Genomic DNA, 18,506 nt, shown 5'->3' with positions numbered 1-18,506 from the left:
CTTAAATCAATAACCCCAGAACACAGGGCCAGGTTATTGCTAACGGAAACCATTAAACTGTAATGTGGGGGGATAAAGTCAGCCTCTAACACTTGAAAGATTTATAGGGCACAACAGCAGGGTGTTAATTCTTTGGCAACACAAACGCGTTCACACTCCCTGCCTTCCCTCACCCACAGAAACAAGGAGAGGGGACCATGTGCAGCCCAGCCCCAGGAACACAAGGACACAGCTGCGCTGGTGCTGTAGTCAACACACAAATATTTGGGGTGACACCACACTCACAGAGCTGCCCAAATGCACACACCTCAGGTCCATGGGGTAGCACATCCCTGGGGGTCCCAGGGGTTGTTCTGCCAGGGGACGTCCTCCACACCCACCTTCAGCTTCCCTGTGAAATTCCCAGCTCCCACCTGCCTCCACAGCTGCAGCAGAAGTTCAAGGAAAGGCTGTGAAGAAACTTTGAGACTAGCTAAAGCAGCTGGAGAAGGCAACCCAGCCTCTGGGCTCACAAGTCCTTCTTCAGACCTGAACCAGTCTACAGCTTGCAGGTGTTTTTGCAGCTGGTTGAACAGGTGCTCTTCCTTTTAACTCTCTTGCTTGGATCCACACACCCCCAGCATTGCTGTGGCAGCTCAGAGAGCAGGGATATGCTTGTCAGCGCAGCAATCAGCCCAGCTGCCCTGGGCTGGAGAGGGGCTGCATGTGTGCAGCAGCAAAAGGAGATCCAGAAAGGGTCACTTGCATCTTCTCCCCATATTGCTGCTGGGCACCAGCTTTCATACCCTCCTGCCCAGCCCATATCCCTGGGAAGAGCTGCATTACTGATTAACAGCCCCCTGCCCACCTACCCCACCACATCCCACTCACACCTTTGCCTGCAGCCACCTCCTTGGACCCTCCCTTGTGCAAAGTCCAGGGCCAGGCAGGAGAGGACAGGATCGGAGCTCACCCTGGGGGCTCACCCTGCTGGCAGCCTCACTGCACCCACATACCTGGGTCTCCAACAAGCAAGGGGTCTGGAGAGGACTTTGAACAGCCCCCTCCAACCCTAGGCACTGTGAGGAACCTTGGGAGGATCCAGCCCCTGCCCACCCCTTCCCTCCATGCTCCCCCAGCTCTGCAGTGCCCAGCTGGGTGGCTGCAGGATCCCCCACCCCAGCACATGCTGAGAGGAGGCCCAACCAGGCACCACCACACCCTGTCTGAGCCTGTTGCAGTCCCAAAGCTGGGGTGCTTGACACCATCTTGGGGTTTCCAGCCAGCACTGCTAGTTCAGCCTCACTACAATGCTGAGGATTCCTGGGATTGTCCCAGCCCAGGAAACATTCCAGCCCAGGAATAGCCTGCAGTGGGGAATTTCTCTGGCTGCTGGCACAGGGCAGGGTGCAAGGCCCTGGCACTGCTGGCTCAATGAGAGGTCCAGGCAGCAGGACCAACCATGCTTCCTTGGGCACTGCCTGGGATCACCCTTCTCTGCCACAAGCCCCTGCACATGGCAGGGCCTGCATCCCTTCCCCATCACTAAACGTCGTTCCTCTGCCAAGCACCATCCCGCTGTGCTCTGCCTGCTGCAGATGCCTGTGACCTCTCTGCAGTCACACCAACACCTCTCCCTGGGGGACACCCAAAAATAATATGTTTTTCTCTCCTTCTGGTGAGCTGAAGCAAAACCAACCAGCAGGCTCAAAGGGGACAGGCAGAAGCCGCGGCTGCACACGCTGCCCCCAGAGCAGGGAGACCCCTCCCTGCGTTCCTGGCGGGGCCCAAAGCCCCCGCCCGCCAGCCCGCAGCAGGGAGCGGCAGTGGAGGATCTTGCACTGCCCCTCCGTGGCCATCACGGGAGGTGCAGATGGCCCCAGGTCCTCTGTCCCGCAGAAGCCGAGAAACGGTCAGAGGGTCCGCACTGCCTGTCCTCAAAGGGGCTTTCACCCCGTGCTAGCGATTTGGGGGCTGCTACACACCCCTCAGAGTGGGTCAGTGACCCCACTCCTGCACCCACTCCCCGACCTGCTCTATCTTTCATGGGGCCAAACAGAAGCACGAAGCCCCTGAGAGGCACAGCCCAAGCCCGTGTGAAGGAGGAGACAAGGCAGTGCTGCTGTTTGGGCATCCACATTTATTACACGGCCTGGGCAAGCCTGGGGCTGCCACTCGCCTGGGCCCCTCCGGTCGAAGGCAATTGACCCGTCCTCCTTAAATACTGGTTATAAAACAAATTTCTTTTTTTCCTTTTTCTTTTTCTTAAAAACCCCATCTCTCTCTCTCTCTCTCTCTCTCTCCATACTTTTTTGTCTTTTGTATTTTGAGTATAAAAGTGGGGGCGGGCGCTCCGCCTCACCTGCTGCTACCTCCGCAGGCTGCGCTGTGCCTGCCGCAGCAGCGTGTCGAAGTCCAGGGAGTCAAACTTGCTTTTGACAGGGGCTGGGTCGAAATCTTCTCGGTTTGAGTCTGGAAGACAGGAGGAGAGGCTGCCTTGAGCCATAGGGTCACCAGCACAGTTCTGGCCATCCCTGCAGCAACTTCCCATCTCACTTCACGTATCAAATTCCAGACCCAGAGCTGGGCTGACGGAGGACTGGACCTCGCCTCTATCACAGTGCTGGAGGGGCAGGGAGGTCCTGTTCAACCTGCCCTCGGGGCAAGACTATCCCTGGAAGAGGCCCAGCCCAGCCAAGCCTGACTGACCCCAAGGATGGGGACCCCCTCACCTCTGGGAAGGAGAGTGGATCAAGGTTGCATTTCCCCGCACCCCCAGCTTGGGGGCTGCACAACTCACCCAAGTCAGCATAGTTCCTCCTGCAGAACTGCCGGCGGCCGCCAAAGCACAGGTCGAAGGGCTGCTCGTCCGGGCGCCGCAGCTTGTGCCCGCTCTCGATGGCAGCAAAGGCTTCCTCGGCATAGCGGTAGGTGACAAAGCCATAGTTGTCCCTGGAACCAGAGAAGGCGAAGAAGGATGGAGATCAGCAGCAACACAGTGCTTGTCCTTCCCTTGGTCTGCACTGTCCCCAGGAGGAACGGGAAAAGAGGAGCTATCCCTGGGAAGGGGCTGCCTCATGCCCCTGCAGCTCTTACCCCTCAGAGCGGAAGTGCAGGGTGCACTCCTCGATGTCCCCGAACACAGAGAAGCGATGCCGCAGCTCCGACCGTGTCATCCTGCTGGGGATCTTGCCAATGAACACAACTCGCCGCTCCTCCTGTGGGCATGGATGCACCATCCATGAGATGGGAATGGGGGCACTCAGCACCTCCAAGCCACCCTGGTGAGCAAGACCTCTAGCACAAAGCACCCTCTGGGCATCACCACCCATCCATCACACCATGCCCAGCCCAGAGCCTCCCAGCAATGCTGCCTGCCAGGCTTCCAGAAGCAATGGAGGAGCTGCAGAGCCCCAAATCTCCAGCCCCAGCTTCCCAGCTCTCCACCACTCACTATTGCACGTTCCTTCTGGAGGATCCTCTGCCTTTGGTAGTGGTCCTGTGCATCATAACTGTATCTGGTGGGGCAGAAACCAGACACATGAGCTACAGGGTCATGGCGGGTGCCAGGAGAGAGTGAACCCAGATACAACGGAGATACTGAAAGAGTAGATCCATCCCTGTCTGGGACCCAGGAGCCCAGGAGATGAGTCCAGGGAGCTCACATCCCTGCAGGGTGGCCATACTCACCTTCTCCGCCTGTTACTCCTCCTGCAGGGTGAGGGGGAGCGGGATCGGGACTGGCTACAGGATGTGGACCTGGATGAGTAGGAGGATGTTGATGATGAGGATGAAGACCTGCCCCGGGACCTGCCACATGATCCACAGCTGGAGCGGGAGGAGGAGCTGCGGGAACATCTTGAGCGGTACCTGGAGAATGGAGAGACATAGCTCAGTGCCCAGCCCTCCTCATAACCAGCCCCACAAGGCTCCAGAGAAGAAAAAACCTCCATCTTCCCCATAGAACCCAGAACTCCACTTGGACAGGACCCATCCCCAGGGTGAGCTGGGCTATGGAAACCTCTGCCTGAGTCTGTTTGTCAGTAATGACACTACAGAGATGTTGCTCCACGTGGCTCCAAACACCACAGCAAAACAGGAGCAGGCTCACACCAGACACAGCCTCTGAAGAACAAGACATAGTCATGGGGCTGGGGCTGCTGTGCTGAGCGCCACATTGTGCACAGGATGACACTGGAGCCATGACATCTGCCATGTACTCAACAGCCCTGTGAATGGAGACCGAACAGGCCTCCAAACACACTGAGTGCTGTGGCATGTCCTGGGACAGGGCTGGGCTTCTGTGCCAACATCCTCCTGCCCACAAGAGCTTCTCTGGCAGGGTCAGGCAAAGCTTAAGGGCAGCTGGACTGAAAGGCCTCTGGGATCAAGCTGTGCTGCCTCCAGCCAGCAGCAGGGTCCCTCTCTAAACATGCTGCCCACAGGTGGTCTGCACCATAGGTCCCAAGCAGGAAGTGCTGCCTGGCACTGCCAGATATTCTCCGGAAGGACAGCAGGTCAGGATGGCACAGTCTGTGGAGATGTTTCCCAGCACAGGGCTAACTGCACTTGCTGAAACCCAAGCCAGACAGGGCAAGTGCCTGAGCTGCACATCCCTGGGATATGGCACTATGTAAGTGTCCGTTCCAGCTCCAGCCTCCACCCCTATGAGCCACCGATAGGAGTGGCCTTGATTGGACAAGTCCCTTATGCCTGGTGACCTGGGATGTCTCCAGAATTGGCTGAACACCCAGGGAAGGGTAGATGAGGGATCCCTAGTCATCTCCAGTGCCTCCCACCCCAGCTGAGACAGGCTATGCTTGGCTCAGGTGCACAAGGAATCCAAAAGAAAGGCAACCCACAGAGACCAAGCTGCCCCACTTTCCTACGCAGCCACCTCCATGAGGAGCACAGGGAATCCCTGAGGCAGCCAAGCTAGACAGGTTTTCCTCTGCTTGCCTCCAGCAGCTCCCTCAAGGGCTCCACTGTGGCTCCTCTCATTCCTACATCTCGGGCTGCACCAGCAGCCAGAAAAAGCATCCAAAGGCCAAGGTGCAGCCAAAGACTTGTACCACGGTGTTTCAAGAGGAACAGAAGCCTGGCTCAGCGGTGGCTTTGTAGGCACACCTGTGCAGACGTGGGATCCTGCAAGACACCCACTGACAGGCTATCACAGCAGTTCCCTCAGTCTGTGCGAGCCAGTCACCTCCTCAGAAGGACCCCAAGGACAAAAAGATCAAATACAAACATCAATTAGATCCATAAAAACCTGCCTGGCCATCCTTGCAAAAGACTGGCCACCAGACAATGGCCCACAGAGCAAGCAGACAGATATTCCAACACTCACCTTCGCCACCGCTTGGGCGGCGGGGAGAATGACCGGGACCGGGATCGGGAGGATGAGGATGACGATGAAGATGAGGACTCACTAGCTCCATCTGAACTGGAGCTGAAAGAGCGGCTGGCACGACTCCGGCCAGCCCTCCAGCTGCTGGCAGACGGGCTGGGTGAGTCCTGAGGTCTCCGATAGCAGCGCAGGGACCTCTTGGCAGCAGCACTGCTGGGCTGGGTGCTGGGGGTCTGCATCTCCTTGTCCCGGCAGGGAGATGCAGCTGGAGACAGGAGCACCGAGGTGGGGGGGCTGCTGCAGTCAGCAGCAGACTTGCTGGGGACACTAGTCCGATAATCCAGGGGGGCTACGCAGGCTGAAGCCAGGGGCTCTTGGCTGGGCCCCACGGTGGTGGTGGGGGCTTGCGGGGTGGGCTCGGGCTGCTCCAGCGTCCGTTTGGTTAAGGAGGAGATGGGTTTGATAGTGATGTCCCGGTGGTGTTTGACGTTCCAGCGGGAGCCACCCTCGGTGGGGGGCTGTGTGCTGGGGCTGCCATTGCTCTCCGGTTGTGCCACACCTGGGATGCAGTAGTCATGGTCTCCAGAGCAGACATGGCTGGGGGCTGAGACCACAGGGGCCGATGCCAGGCACTTTCCCTGGAGCTTGCTTGCAGGCAGCAGCTTGGCTTTTGTCAGCTTGGTTGTCTTCTGGGGCCCTTCTGGGGGCACAGACCTGGGTGACTTGGCCTTGGCCAGCAGAAAGACAGCAGGCAATGGCTTCCAGAGCTGGTGGGGGGGAGTCGCTGGGGGAGTGAGGCCTGTGGGAGCACCAGAGGTCTTTCAAGAGCAGCCCCTCCCTGCAACCCACCCAGCCAGGGCTCTCCACCCTGCCCACCTCTCCTCAAGCCCTGGAGTCTCCCCCAGTTCCACGACAGTCACTGCCCAGACACAGGCATTACCTGCCACATTGGCCAGCTCAGAGGCCTGCAGGCTGTCCAGAGGCTTCCTGTCCTGCTGGGTCTCGGGCCTAAGAAGGGGAAAGCTTTGTCAAACACAGCAGCCAAAGCCCAGTACCCACTCCTGGGGCACCTGCCCAAGCTGCCCCCCCAGCCCAGACAGGGGGAAGAGAGATCTGGGAGAGCTGCAAGGATGGAGCTTGCACTGCCAGGTCATGCCCTTCACTGCTTCCCTAATTTTTCCTTCTCGGTGCCAACTCTGGCCCCCAGTCCAATGAGGGGCTCAGCTCCTCCTAGGCCTGTGGATGAAGCTCCTGGCACAGTCTGGACCCTGCTAGAACAGAGAGCTCACCCATGCCCCCACTGAAGGCAGGGCCCAGCCTTTTGCCAGGCTCCACAGTGGACCACTGGCTGTGAAGGTCTCAGTACTCACCCAGAGCTCACCACAGGCCGTCTGTCCTCAGGGGGCTGCACAGGAGCCTCCTCCTTCTTGCCTGAAATGAGAGTAAGTGGGTGAGGTAGGGAAAGGCTGGGGCTGGAGGGGCAGGGGACAGACCTAGCAGATCTGGACAGACACAGAGCACACCAGGGAGAGGTTTCACGATGCTCAAGAACTTGAAGAAAGCTGCTGCAAGTTCCCCCTCTTTCCCAGGCTTTTCACCACCCCCTTTGCTACCTCAGGGACCCCTGAAAACACTTTCACAGGCCAGGAAAGAGATGGAGACAGAGGAACACCCAGGACAAGACACACAGTCAGGGTAACACCAGCCTGTAGGCAGCAGCATCCTAGCTCCCCCACTCCCACCCCACTGCAGGGAGAATGGGCAGCCTGGGAAGGCCAATGTAGCACGAAGGGAGCCCCGTGGGGACAGCCCTGCACCCTGCAACCGCACCTTCAGACTTCTCAAACTGCTCCAGCAGGCTGGACAGGTCAGTGGCTTCGATCCCTGGGCCAGGGAGAGAGCACAGCAAGTCAGGTCAGCCAAAATCCCCACAGCACCACAGGGATGCACCCCAGCCCCATCCTCCCTCTGCATCAGCCTCCCCGGGTGATGGGCCAAGTGCAGAGCAGTCTCCTGCAGTGAAGACAGGAGCACCCAGCTCTGCCGCTCCAGGAGGACCAGTTTGGGCACAGCCAGCTCAGACCATCCACTGGAGGCAACATCTGGCAGAGTGCTGGGAAGAGACTGCAAGCCTGCAGGTGCAACTTTGCCACCCTTGTCCCCAGAAGTGCCAGAAACCAGTCCCACTACCCACGGCCACCAGCAGCACTACAGCCTCCCCAGATGGTGATGCCCACCCAGTGACCCATAGCCCCCCTGCTCACCAATCTCACTGATGAAGGCTTGCACGATGTCCTTGCTGCTGTCGCTGGGCTGCGCTGGGCTGAGGAGTGGCTGGTGCCTCCATAGCCGTGTGACAGGTGCCTTGGTGGACAGGCTGCTCTCTCGGCCTGCTTTTGGTGGTGGTGGCACAGCCTGGGAGATGGATTTCTGGGTGGGTAGCTCTGGCCCAACAGCTGGCCTAGGCTCCAGCAGGGCTTTCTCCTCTGCCTCCTTGCTCGGCCCTGCGGACTCCTCAATGGGGTGGGTATCAGGGGACTCCCCAGCAGGGCCAGCCGCAGGGGACACCTCTGCAGGGCAACAAATGGCAGCTGGGGGAGTCTTTGGGAGCTGGGTAGGGGCTACACCTGAGGGCTCCTCCAGAGGCTGGGTGGGGGCAACCTGGGGGCCTGCTATGTGCTGAGCTGGTGCTGCAGGAGGGACCCTGCTGGGCTGGGCAGCAGCAGCTGATGGGGCTGCCATGGGCTGGGCAGTGGCCAGAGGGGCCTTAGGGAGGGAGCTCTCCCCAGCCAGCCGTGCTTGCCTCCTGGGGTCCGACACCCTGCTGCTGCTGGTTGCTTGCCTGGCTGGGCCACCTGCAGCCCCCATCTCACTGGTCAGGGCAGTGGGTGGCTGGATGTGGAAGGCTGGTGGCTCCGAGCAGCTGAGTACTGGGGCAGCAGGAGGCTGCCCGTGCAGGAGGGCTGTGCTGGGGTGGCCACCAGCTGGGAAGGCGGCAGCACCCTGCAGCCCTGCTCCAGGGTCCCCGTACCCCAGGGGAGGCACTGGTGGTGGCACAGGGATTCTGGGCCAGTATGATGGTGGTGCCCACCCCACAGGGGCATATGGAGCCCCTGGGCCAAATGAAGGCGGGGGAGGCACGGCTGGTGGGGGCCAAGCCACGGCTGGAGGCGGGAGGCCAGGCACCACATGAAAAGTACTGGGGGAGCAAGTGCTGGGTGGCGGGGGCAAACCATGGCAGCCCACGGGCTGCGGGCTGAAGCAGGGCCAGGAAGGCACTGGTGGGTAAAGGGCATAAGCACCAGCAGAGGCTGGTGGCATCCCGGTGGGGGCTGCCCCAGCGGCTGGGGGCATGTTTGGCATGACAAAAGGCATTGGTGTTGACAGGGGTGGTGGAGCCATGGCAGGTGGCACGGCTGCGGCAGGTGGCAGAGCTGAAGCCAGAGCAGCAGGAGCTTTGCCAGCAAAAGTGACAGAAGCAGGGCTGGCTGGTTTCTCCGGGCTCTTCTGAGCGCTGGTTGCTTCGGTGGCAGGGCGCATGGGTGACACCAGACAGGGGATCTCTGCCAGCTCTGTTGGAGGCTCAGGGATGCTGGGCCACTTGCTGGCTGCTTGCTTCTCTCCATCCTTCGCACCGCTTGGGCTGGGCTGGCGGTGCAGCATGCGGATGCGGTATTCCCGAAGGCTCAGGGCCTTGGGCTTGGCTTCCTTGGGCAGGCTCTTGCTTGGCTCTACTGCTGGTAGGCTCTGGGGGGATTCCAGCCCCACGCCTTGCTCTGGGAGTGAAGAGGTGGCTTCCAAGACCCTGCTGCCCTGTCTGGCAGCCAACTGTGCATCCCCTTTGCCCTCAGCCAGGTCCACTGGGCCAGGAGAGTCTGCTGCTGCCAGCTCCTCTGCATTCAGTGCAGTCTTCTCTGGAGGCACCACAGACTCAGCCTTCTCCAGAGCCGCACTCACAGTTTCTGGCACTGGCTCCTTCTGCGGTTCCTGCTGCACTTTCTCAGACAGGGAGACCCCCGCCATGCTCCGATGCCTGCGTGGGGGCAGTGGTGCTTGCTCAGCACACAGCTCCATCTTCCCCTCCTTCCGGGCTTGCTCCAGCTGCCGTGCCAAGAAGTCTGAGACCTGGACAGAGGGACGTGTTGCCCGCCGCTGACTGTTGAGTGGCTGGCCTGGGGGTTGTCCAGAGCCAGCTGAGCGAGGGCAGTGGGCCACACAGTCCCTGCCTGGCCTGGCCTGCTTGCTTTGGTCCTCCTCTGCTTTCTTTTTCCGACTCTTCCTTGCTCTCTCTCGGCCGCGTCCTTTCTTGGAGCCCTCGCGTTTGCCACCCGCTGGGGCCTCTGTACTGCGTCGGGATCTGCTGTTGGGTCTCCATGCTCCAGGCACCGCTGTCTTCGGTCGGGATGCAGTCTTCAGGGTAGTGCTGGAGGACTCCTTCCCAGGTAGCTTCTCCCCCTTCTCCTCCTCCACCCCATTTTCCTGGGCTGAAGCTCCTGGCATCTCCTCTTGATCCACTGGGACTGCCTCCCCGGTACCCTCCTCTGCTCCCAGGAGCTGTGACTCCAGATGAGGGAAGCTGGGGGCCAGTGGCTGCAGAACTACGGGGATCTCCATGCTCTCCCCCTCACCAGGCACAATTTCTAGTAAGACAGGACCACTCAGGAGCTCCTTGGCCACTGGCTCGGTCTCGGGGTCCAGGCACACAGTGAAGGTGGGCAGACAGTACGGGTGCATGGACTTCACCAGCTCACTCAGGGACACATCACCTGTGTTGATGATGCAGGGGTCTTCACAATCCTCCAGCACTGTCCTGGCCCCACTCATGCAATACTCCCCAGTCTGCATGCTGCTGTCTAGCTCAGGACTCAAGGCAGCCTCCTCCTCCTCTTCTTCCCCATCACTGCGCTGCGGCAGGGGCTGCTCTCGGGCCCAGTGCCGGCCCAGCTTCCTCTCTACCCTCGGGGTGCTGCAGACTTGCTTCTTTGACAGTGCCAGGTCTTCAAGGCTATGAGAAGCACGGTCCCAAACCAGCTCTGTGTCAGTCTAGGAATGGGAACCAGAGCAAGTGTCAGCTCCTGGGTTTTCACCAGAGACCCCCAGGCACACGCTGGAGCTGCTGCAACTCTGCAGCAAAGCCCACAATCAGTTGAAAATCTGGAACATGTTTGACCCTCCCAGTAAGACACAACAGAGCTGGAAACCCACCAGCTCCATGGGGGCACCCACAGCATCCTTAGTCCCAGAACACCCACCAGCCAGGGCAGCCCCTGCTCCCACTGCCGCCAATGCCCTGCACAAGCATCACTTCTGGGTTAGGATGCCTGTGCCAGGCAGGCAGGGTGGCCGAGGGGCAGCAGCAAGACACAGTTACCCCATCACCACCCTGATGACACTCCCTCAGCTTCCCCTGCTCACCTTCCCAACCACAGAGACACTGCTGCTGCTCAGAGGCCTGAGAGCCTTGGACTGCTCAAGGGCAGGGCTCTCGCACTCCAGCGACGGACGGGACAAGCTAAGAAACTTCTGAAACTGGAGAGATAGAGAGAGGATGAGGCACAGGCAGGTTTCTGCAGCCAGAGGGACAGCCACCCCCAGCCCTGCAGCTGCCAACAACAACCAGTCTCAGCCCTATTTCACCCATGGCACATGGGTCTGAGAAGAAGGGGACAAATTGCTCCCCAGAGCCTCCTACACATCTCTGTCTCTACTCCAAAACTCAAGGTGAAGACACAGCCCTCCAAGCCAACACTGGAGTCCCAGGGGTGTGGTTCAGCCCTTCTGTCACACTGCTGGTCATGGGAACCATCCCAAGGTGCTGGGGACCAGGGTCCTACCACTTCAGGGCACCTCAGTGCTAGGATGTGGCAGAGCTCTGCCTGAACATCTTCCCACCTGTTTTGGGGTCGGGCTGGCTCTGCCCCAGAACTTACCGAGGGATTCTCCCGCTCCCGAGGCGAGGTTAGCAGCTCCATATCCATGATGGTGTCGAAGGGAGACAGGGTCTCATCATCCGTGCTGTCCAGGATCTCTGTGATGGCAGTCAGCAAGGACAGCTCATTCTGTGCGTCCAGGCAGGCCTTGCTCTGCTGCAAGGGTAGGGGTGGTCTCAGAGGGGGTTGGGGCACAGCCACGGGGGATGCTGCTGCCACTCCCGCCACAGCTGGAGCCAAGCCAGCCACCACTTCCCATGCCCACCTCACTCAGAGAGAGGTCCTCAATGATGGAGATCACAGAGGAGTCGAGATAGTTCTGCATCGTCCCCAGGACCTCTTCAGCTTCCAAGATGGTTTGTGCATCCAGTGACGTTAAGCTCAGGTTATCCTCCTCGAGGGAAAAGCACTGTCAAGGAGCACGGGGAGCCAGGTAAGCACTTTGCGAAGCAGCACTACCTGCACTATCTCCTCTGCAGCACACGTGGGCTCCCAAAAGCCTGTGCTGCAAACAGTGGCCAAGGTCACTGCTGCACCCCCAAACATGCAGGGGGGGCAGGCGGGACATCACCACGCTGCTGGTTGGAAGATGCCACAGGGGACCTTCTCGCCTTGCTTTCTGGGAGAGGTTTGGGCCAGTCCACCCCACTGCACAAGGCCCCGTGCCACTTTCAGCCCAAGAACCTTCTGACCACCAAGGATGCTGCCACACTGAAAACTCCCACTCAATTTGCTCCGCAGCTGTAGGATTGGGAAAGATGAATCAATAAATTCCCAGCAATTCCCAGGCTCTGCCAGACACCATGCACTGCTTGTGCTGGACAGGGAGGGGACAGCAGGCTCCCTCCACCCCAAGGACTGTCACGCGCTCCTCTGACTTCAGTTGTCGGCAGTTCAGATAAGCCCAAAAAACATTACGAAATTCATAACAAAAGCATGGGAGTCAGCAACAGGGATGCAGCCAGTGGCCACTGCCAGGGCCCTATCCTGACACCTCTGCTGCAGGCTACAAGAGGACATGGGCTGTGCTCGTGATCTGGGATCAAACTGGCTTTGCTGCTGTTCTCCCTTCAAATTCCCAGCCCCACATCCTTTCCAGACCCCCAGTCAGCTCCAGGGATGTTTGGGTACCACCTGACAAGTTCAGAAAGGTGTTTGCACTACACTCTACTGTGCCATGCAACCCAGTGCTGCAGGGCAGCCAGGAAAAACAAGATGCCAGACAAGGGCAGGGACTGCAGCCCCTGGCTGAGCAGAGCCACCAGACACGCAGCCTCTGCTAGAAGCAGAGCAGCAGCACAGGCGTGTCGCCGGCACAAGACAGGATGTGAATTCCTGTTTGCAGATGGACTTAGGCAGAGATAATGCAGGCAGGGAAGATAAGGGCACCAAGGACGTAGCCCTGGGAGAGCACATCTCCTTCCCAAAGCTGATGGGGAGCACACAGCAACACATTCTCCTCCCACAGCAGCATGGGGGAAATTTGTCTGGACTGTGGGGGACATGCATCTGATGCTGCTCACCTGCGTTTCTCACAGGTGCGCAGCTTACACAAGCCTGAGCCCAAGCAAGACAAAATGCCTCCTCCCCCATACAAGACCTGCCTGAAATTTGAAATCTGAAGAGTTGAGACCCCAACATCAAGTGCAAAAAATCTTGATCAGTGCATACACGTCTCATCTGCCGTCCGTTCCATTTGGGACACACCAAAGGGAGAGCAGGCATTTCACTAAATAGTTGTTTCCTAAAATGTGGCAGCACCAAAGCCATGTGCCCTAACCCTAGGGGCTTTTCAGAGACTTGCCCTCATCAGACACGGCAGGCACCTCTAGCCACAGCACAGCCAGCAACAAGCCCTGTGCAACCCTGCAGCACAGGCATCCCAGGACCAGGCTGGACATCAAAGCCAGGACCCCCACAGCAATGCCCCGCAGCCAGCTGGCCCAAATCCCCCCAGCCTGTCACTGTGTGCTGACATGGCAGCACCAAAGAGCAGGAGGCTGCAGTGCCCTTGGGCTTGGCAAGCAGCTTGGCAGCCTGGGCACACTCTCCTAGGGCTCTCCATCCAGAAGCAGAGTCCACTGGTGACGCTGGGGCACTGCTCCACCCTGCCATGCCGACCAGGCTACCGAGCAGTTTTACCACTCAGCATCCCCAGCCCCCTCCTTCGGCCAGCGCTGGCTGCCGGTCAGAGCCCGGTGCAGAGCCCAGCAGCCGTCTAGACTGTCGCGATTCCCAGCCAATCCTCCTGGAGATACAGGGAGAAGCAGGAAAACACATCCAGGCTCACACACCCAGCACCAGCATGCAGCCCTGAGTCAGCAGTGTCGGCTGGAGAAGCCAGCGGGAGGGATCTCATGGAACATCAGCAACTCAGGGACACAGAGGCTGGGTCACCCCTTGCTGGATGATGGAACCAGAGTCCAGGGGATGCTCTCACCCATCTTGCTACACGCCTGACTTTCCCCAAAGGCAGCAGCTAATTAGAAGCTTGCAGCCATGACCCATGCTGGACATTTGGAGGGAGGGAAAGAAAATCCTCCCACAAAAATGGCCTCTTCCTGCAGCTCCTGCTCACAGCCCGGGAGGGAGGGAGGGCAGCCGGGTGATCTTCCAAGTCCTCCTCCAATCCTTTGACTCAGCGCCTTGCAACAAGGAGTCCCACAGTGAGTCACCAGTGAATGAGGGTGCATTCCCCCAGGACTCCCTTTGATCTACCTGGGGCCGGGCACCTCCTTCAGCCCTGGCCGCTTGTGCAGGGGTATGAACCAGCTCAGCCTGCTCCCACATCCCTGCTCACCCTCCTTCTGGCCAGAGACCCGTGTTCCCCCCAGCTCAGGGGGGAAGCAAGGAAGCCCACGGCCCCAGAGCGAGCTTCAGACACATGGGAAGCTGGGATCTGAGGCAATAGCCAACAGAGATGGCCTGAGCATGGCCACCAGCTCCTGTAGCACCCAACCGGAGCCGGGGATGCTGTGCTCGCTGCTGTGGTCCTGAGGCCCCTGCCTGTCCAAGTTGCCGGCCGGGTGACACGTGTGCTCGGCGTGTCGTGCCGGGGCTACGCCCCAAGCAGAGGGCGGCCATCCTCTCCACGGCGCTCCGGCTGGGCTCCAGCTCCGGGCAGAGGGCCAGGGCAGCTCGCACCTGGCCAAAGCTGTCGCCGTGGGCATGGGGCTGCTGCCCGTGGCATGGGCCTGGGAATCTGGGGGCCCCAGCCGGTTGGTACGGCTCTAGCAGAGGATGCTCCGTGCAATCCTTAGCTGCCTTTGAGAAGCGTCAAGTGGGAACACACCTCTCCTCCCCAAAAGCAGATCGCTCCACCTGGGTCAAAGAGCGGCAAGAAGTGCCTGGTGTCCCCCTGCCCGGGCGCGGGGGTCTCTCCCGCAGTCCCCCCCCGGGCCAGGCAGGAGCACCCTGGGAGGGGCAGAAACGTGGGATTCCCCGAAATCCCAACCAACACACAGTGCAGGTGCCCTCGAGTCCCGTCCAGGGGTGCTGCACCCCTCGCACCCCGTCCTGACAGCAGCGCACCCGCACCCAGCACCGGCAGGGTCGCCGGGACCTGGCGACACCGCCGGTAGCAGCACCGCGCACCAGACCCGCCCGGGAGCGGGAGACGCTTGTCCCGGGCTAAACCCCCGTTTCCCCCGGGGAAAAGCCCCCGCTGAAGCTCGGGGAAGCTCCCCCGCCCGGGAGCACGCGCGTCCTTGCTCCACCCGGAGCCATGGCCACCGAAACCGGCCGGTGCCGGTGCCCCAAACCGCCCCCTCCGCTGCAGGTGGCGGAGGGCGGCGCCGGGATGGAGGGGCCGCAGCGGGCTGGGGGGACACCCAGCCGGCGCCCCCGTGGCCGCCGCTCCCCAGGGACTGGGTGTCATCTTCCGCGGGGGACACCGAGACCCCCGTCCCGGCCGGTCCTGGGGCCGTACCGCGGCACTCCCGCCCCGGGGACTCCCCGCGCCGGTGCTGCCGGCACCCGACCCCGGCGGCAGAGCACCGTGCACGCCGCTCCGCCCGCGGGAGGGGCGCCCCCAGCACGGACAGCGGCCCCCCGTCCGCCGCCGGCGCGGCAGGCCCGCTCCCGCACACGTGGTGCTGCTGCCGCCGCCGCGGGAGCCGCCCCGGCCTCCACGTGTCACAGCGCGGCCCGCCGCACCGCGCCGCCGCCTACCTGCAGGGGGCTGCCGGCGCGGAGGGGCGGCTCGCGCAGGGCCCCGCCGCCCGCTAGCCCTCGCGGAGCGGTCCTGGCAGCGGCGCCGCCAACCCCGGCCCCGGCCGCGGCGGGCACCGCTCCGCCCCGCAGCGCCGCCATCTTGGCGCCTCCGCTCCCAGCGCGGCCACTACCGGGCACGCCACGTGACCGCCGCCCGCCCCGCACTACAGCTCCCGGCGGCCCCCGCGCCGCCCCGCCCCGCCCCGCGCGGGGCAGGCTGGGAGCGCACCCCTTCGCCGCCGGCGGCGCCGCACGCGGCGGGCGCCAGCCCGGGGAGAGCCTGTCAGCGGGGGGCGGGCGGCCATCTTGAGGGCGGGCAGGCCCTTGGGCTTCGCCGCCATCTTTGCAGCGGGCGAAGGAGCGGAGGCCGGGCCCCGCCCTGCGGCGCGCGGTGGGCGGGGCGGCGCGGGCGTCTCTGGCGGGAAGCGCCCGGCGGGGGCGGGGCGGCCCCGCGTTTTCCCGCGGCGGCGGCGGGACCCGCCCCTGCCGGCTCGGCTCACACGTGGGCGGGGCGGGCCACCGTGTGCCCCGGGGACGGAGCCCGGGCCCCCTGCCTGCCGGCCGCGGCGGTGCCTGGTGGAGCCGAACCCGGCGGGGGCCCTGGGGGCGACACGCGAGGGGGGAAAGGCGGGATGGGCACCGTGAGCTGCCCCGCGAACACCGGGCGCGGCCCTGGGGCAGCACCGGCTACCACGCGGCTCTGCGGAGCTGGCAGGCGGAGCACATCGCCGGGAGGACGTGAGGCATGGGAGGAAATGAAACCGGGCTGGTTTGACGCCGCTGCGGGTCAGCGCGGTTCCCCCCGGAGGAGCAGGGAGCGCTGATGTGTCTGGCCACGCACTTGTGCTTGTTCAGTAAGCCCAGAGTCCTTTTGGGTGCTGTCACCTCCCGTGTCTCGTCCTCCGGCTCCCAGACAGCAGGTCTTGTGGGATGCAGGGATGTGCTAACAGAAGTACAAGCACAGCCCGGACGTGGTGGTGGAAGCTCAGTAGTGCAAGATTCTCCCAGCAGGAGCTAATTGTTCCAGCTTTTCTGTCGCCCTCCGGGGCACAGACCCGCCCAGACCTGATTCCCTCGGGGATCTAGAGGACAGAGCTTTTTTATTCAGCCTTGTGTGCCTGTCCCCTGACCCTGGGGCATGTGAGACACGTGGAGCCTCATCCTGCTGCTCTCCTTCCTTCCACCGCTGCCACGAGGGAATTACGTCTTAGATCACTTGTCCCATGTCATCTCCTGCCTTGCAGGAGCTGCTCCTCCCTAGCAACAAACAGGCTTTGGTCTACTAGAGCTGCTCCTTTCCTGCTCCTCCTCTAACAAGCCTGCAGCACCTTCCAAGCCTTTCACCGACCCTCTTGTCTGCCCAAAATGTTAGCCTGGCAGCTGTGTCCTCATCCAGGGCCACGGACCCACGTGTGAGTACCGGAGGCACCTGCTGGGTTGTGCACTTGTGTTGGTGAGAGGGGGGTGGGGTGAGCCCACCCCAGGGGGTGCCAGGCGTGGGAGGTTGTGTTGGTTGTAACAACAAGCTCCTAAGGCCGGTGCTTGCCCCTGGCACTGCAGAGGAAGCAGGGAAGCCTAAGGAAGCACTTCAGGTTCCATCTGCAGTCCAGGAGAGGCTGCCTTTCTTAAACACACTGCTTCTCCTGAGCTCAACACGTGTAAAGTGTGAAACAAGTAATTTTGGAAAAGCCCGTGTCTCCACCAGCCCAAGGAGAAGCTGGCCGTGACCCATCACCCAAGGACCAGCCGACAGATGTGGGGCAGTGTTGGACTTGGAGACCCACAGCTTTCCTCCCCCTGCTTTGAACCCTTTCCCTCTCTGTCTTTTCTCTGGGGCACATCCAGGGCATGCAGTGACCTGCCTAATCACTCCATCCCTGCGTTTGGCAAGATTCTGCAGCACTGCAAGGCTGATCCCCCACAGAGCATGTCTGGCCTGATGTAAGCCCTGCATGTAGGACCACATCCCCTTCGCATGGGGTCCCTGGGAGGCAACCAGAGGAAAAATCACGTGCAGGTACCTCCCTCCCCCAGTACGACCCACAGCAGGGGGGCTCACACTGGGGCAGCTCCAGGCATTCCTGCTGCTTTACAAGGAAAAACAAACAACAGGCAGAAAGGAAAATGCGCATACTGTGTCCCAGCCCGCAGCTCCCTCCTTTCAAACGCAGGCACAGTGTCCCTGGCCATGGTGGAGCTGCCCAGTGCCACCCAGGCTCAGCCTTGCAGTACCCACAGTACACAGCTTGCTCAGGGGTAAGGGGAGCAGACACCAAAGGAGAGCTCAAACCTACGCGATGCTTGCAGTAGAGTGCAGAGGAATGTGAATCCCACCTGGGCAGGAGGTGGGCTGATGTTGGCCGTTCAGTGGGGACAGGGGACCCAGGCTCCCTCAGGCAGTGTGCTCTGCCCGGGCTGCTGCTCCCATCGCGAGGCTGGGGCCGGGTGGTTGCAGGGCGGCTGAGGGACGGCACCTGCCCTCGCAGAGGGGGCCCTGCAGCCAGGGTGTTGCTTCACCTGGGTGCACTGGGGAGGTTGTGGAAAGCTGGGCCCTGCCAGCAGCAGACATGCAGGATCCTGCAGAGCTGTGCATCCCTGGAGCTCACAGGAGCTCACGGGGCATGTCGTCCGCATGTCCGCAGGGAGGCCCTGGAGGGATGCGGCCGTACCGCTGCGTGGCACGGGGTGCAGCAGGGACACAAGCAGCTCCCCTGCCTCCTGCCTGGCACGGCCCCTGCCATCTCGCCACAAGGTGCAGCAAACCCCAGCACGACCTCCCTGCCTGTGCAACACGCTGCTGCGAGCCCTCTTCCTTCCTGTCCCCAAGCTCTGTGGCTGCCTGGCGCCTTCCCTCCTGCGCCCTGGCTGGGGGGCTGCCAGGGTCCCGAGCAGCCCTGCACAGAGCAGACACGGCCTCCTGGGATCTGTACCCCAGCCAGGTGCCACTGGGCTCCAGGCTCGAACGGATCGATCGACCTGCAACCCTGGGCAGGGGTGGCCGAACACTGGTCCCTCCTCCACCTTCGGGGCTGGGCAGC

General features: G+C 61.6%; 1 protein-coding gene across 1 annotated transcript; it reads right to left on the bottom strand.

Moving 5' to 3' along the window:
• Positions 1-2,102: 2,102 nt before the first annotated feature.
• On the bottom strand, positions 2,103-18,091 carry PPRC1 (PPARG related coactivator 1). The gene is made up of 15 exons (XM_051616783.1): positions 18,075-18,091; positions 15,427-15,748; positions 11,522-11,665; positions 11,257-11,412; positions 10,742-10,855; positions 7,591-10,369; positions 7,157-7,210; positions 6,697-6,757; positions 6,267-6,334; positions 5,327-6,125; positions 3,670-3,849; positions 3,434-3,497; positions 3,076-3,197; positions 2,780-2,931; positions 2,103-2,451 (listed from the first exon to the last, which is right to left on the bottom strand). Exons 1-15 carry the CDS (start codon positions 18,089-18,091, stop codon positions 2,348-2,350), a joined length of 5,136 nt encoding a protein of 1,711 aa, XP_051472743.1. The 3' UTR covers positions 2,103-2,347.
• Positions 18,092-18,506: the final 415 nt, after the last annotated feature.

Source organism: Apus apus, chromosome 4 (assembly GCF_020740795.1).
Source record: "Apus apus isolate bApuApu2 chromosome 4, bApuApu2.pri.cur, whole genome shotgun sequence".
Lineage (NCBI taxonomy): Eukaryota > Metazoa > Chordata > Aves > Apodiformes > Apodidae > Apus > Apus apus.
The sequence above is the reverse complement of the archived record's forward strand: the minus strand, read 5'-3'. Positions and strand labels throughout refer to the sequence as shown.

What these genes read in the sequence shown, in the direction of transcription:
- PPRC1 (XM_051616783.1), bottom strand. An exon ending in GGGAGCGGGAGAATCCCTCG is followed by an intron (nt 10,856 to 11,256) that starts GTAAGTTCTGGG and finishes CTATCTCTCCAG; the next exon opens with TTTCAGAAGTTTCTTAGCTT. An exon ending in TCCAGAAGGAACGTGCAATA is followed by an intron (nt 3,198 to 3,433) that starts GTGAGTGGTGGA and finishes CCATGCCCACAG; the next exon opens with GAGGAGCGGCGAGTTGTGTT.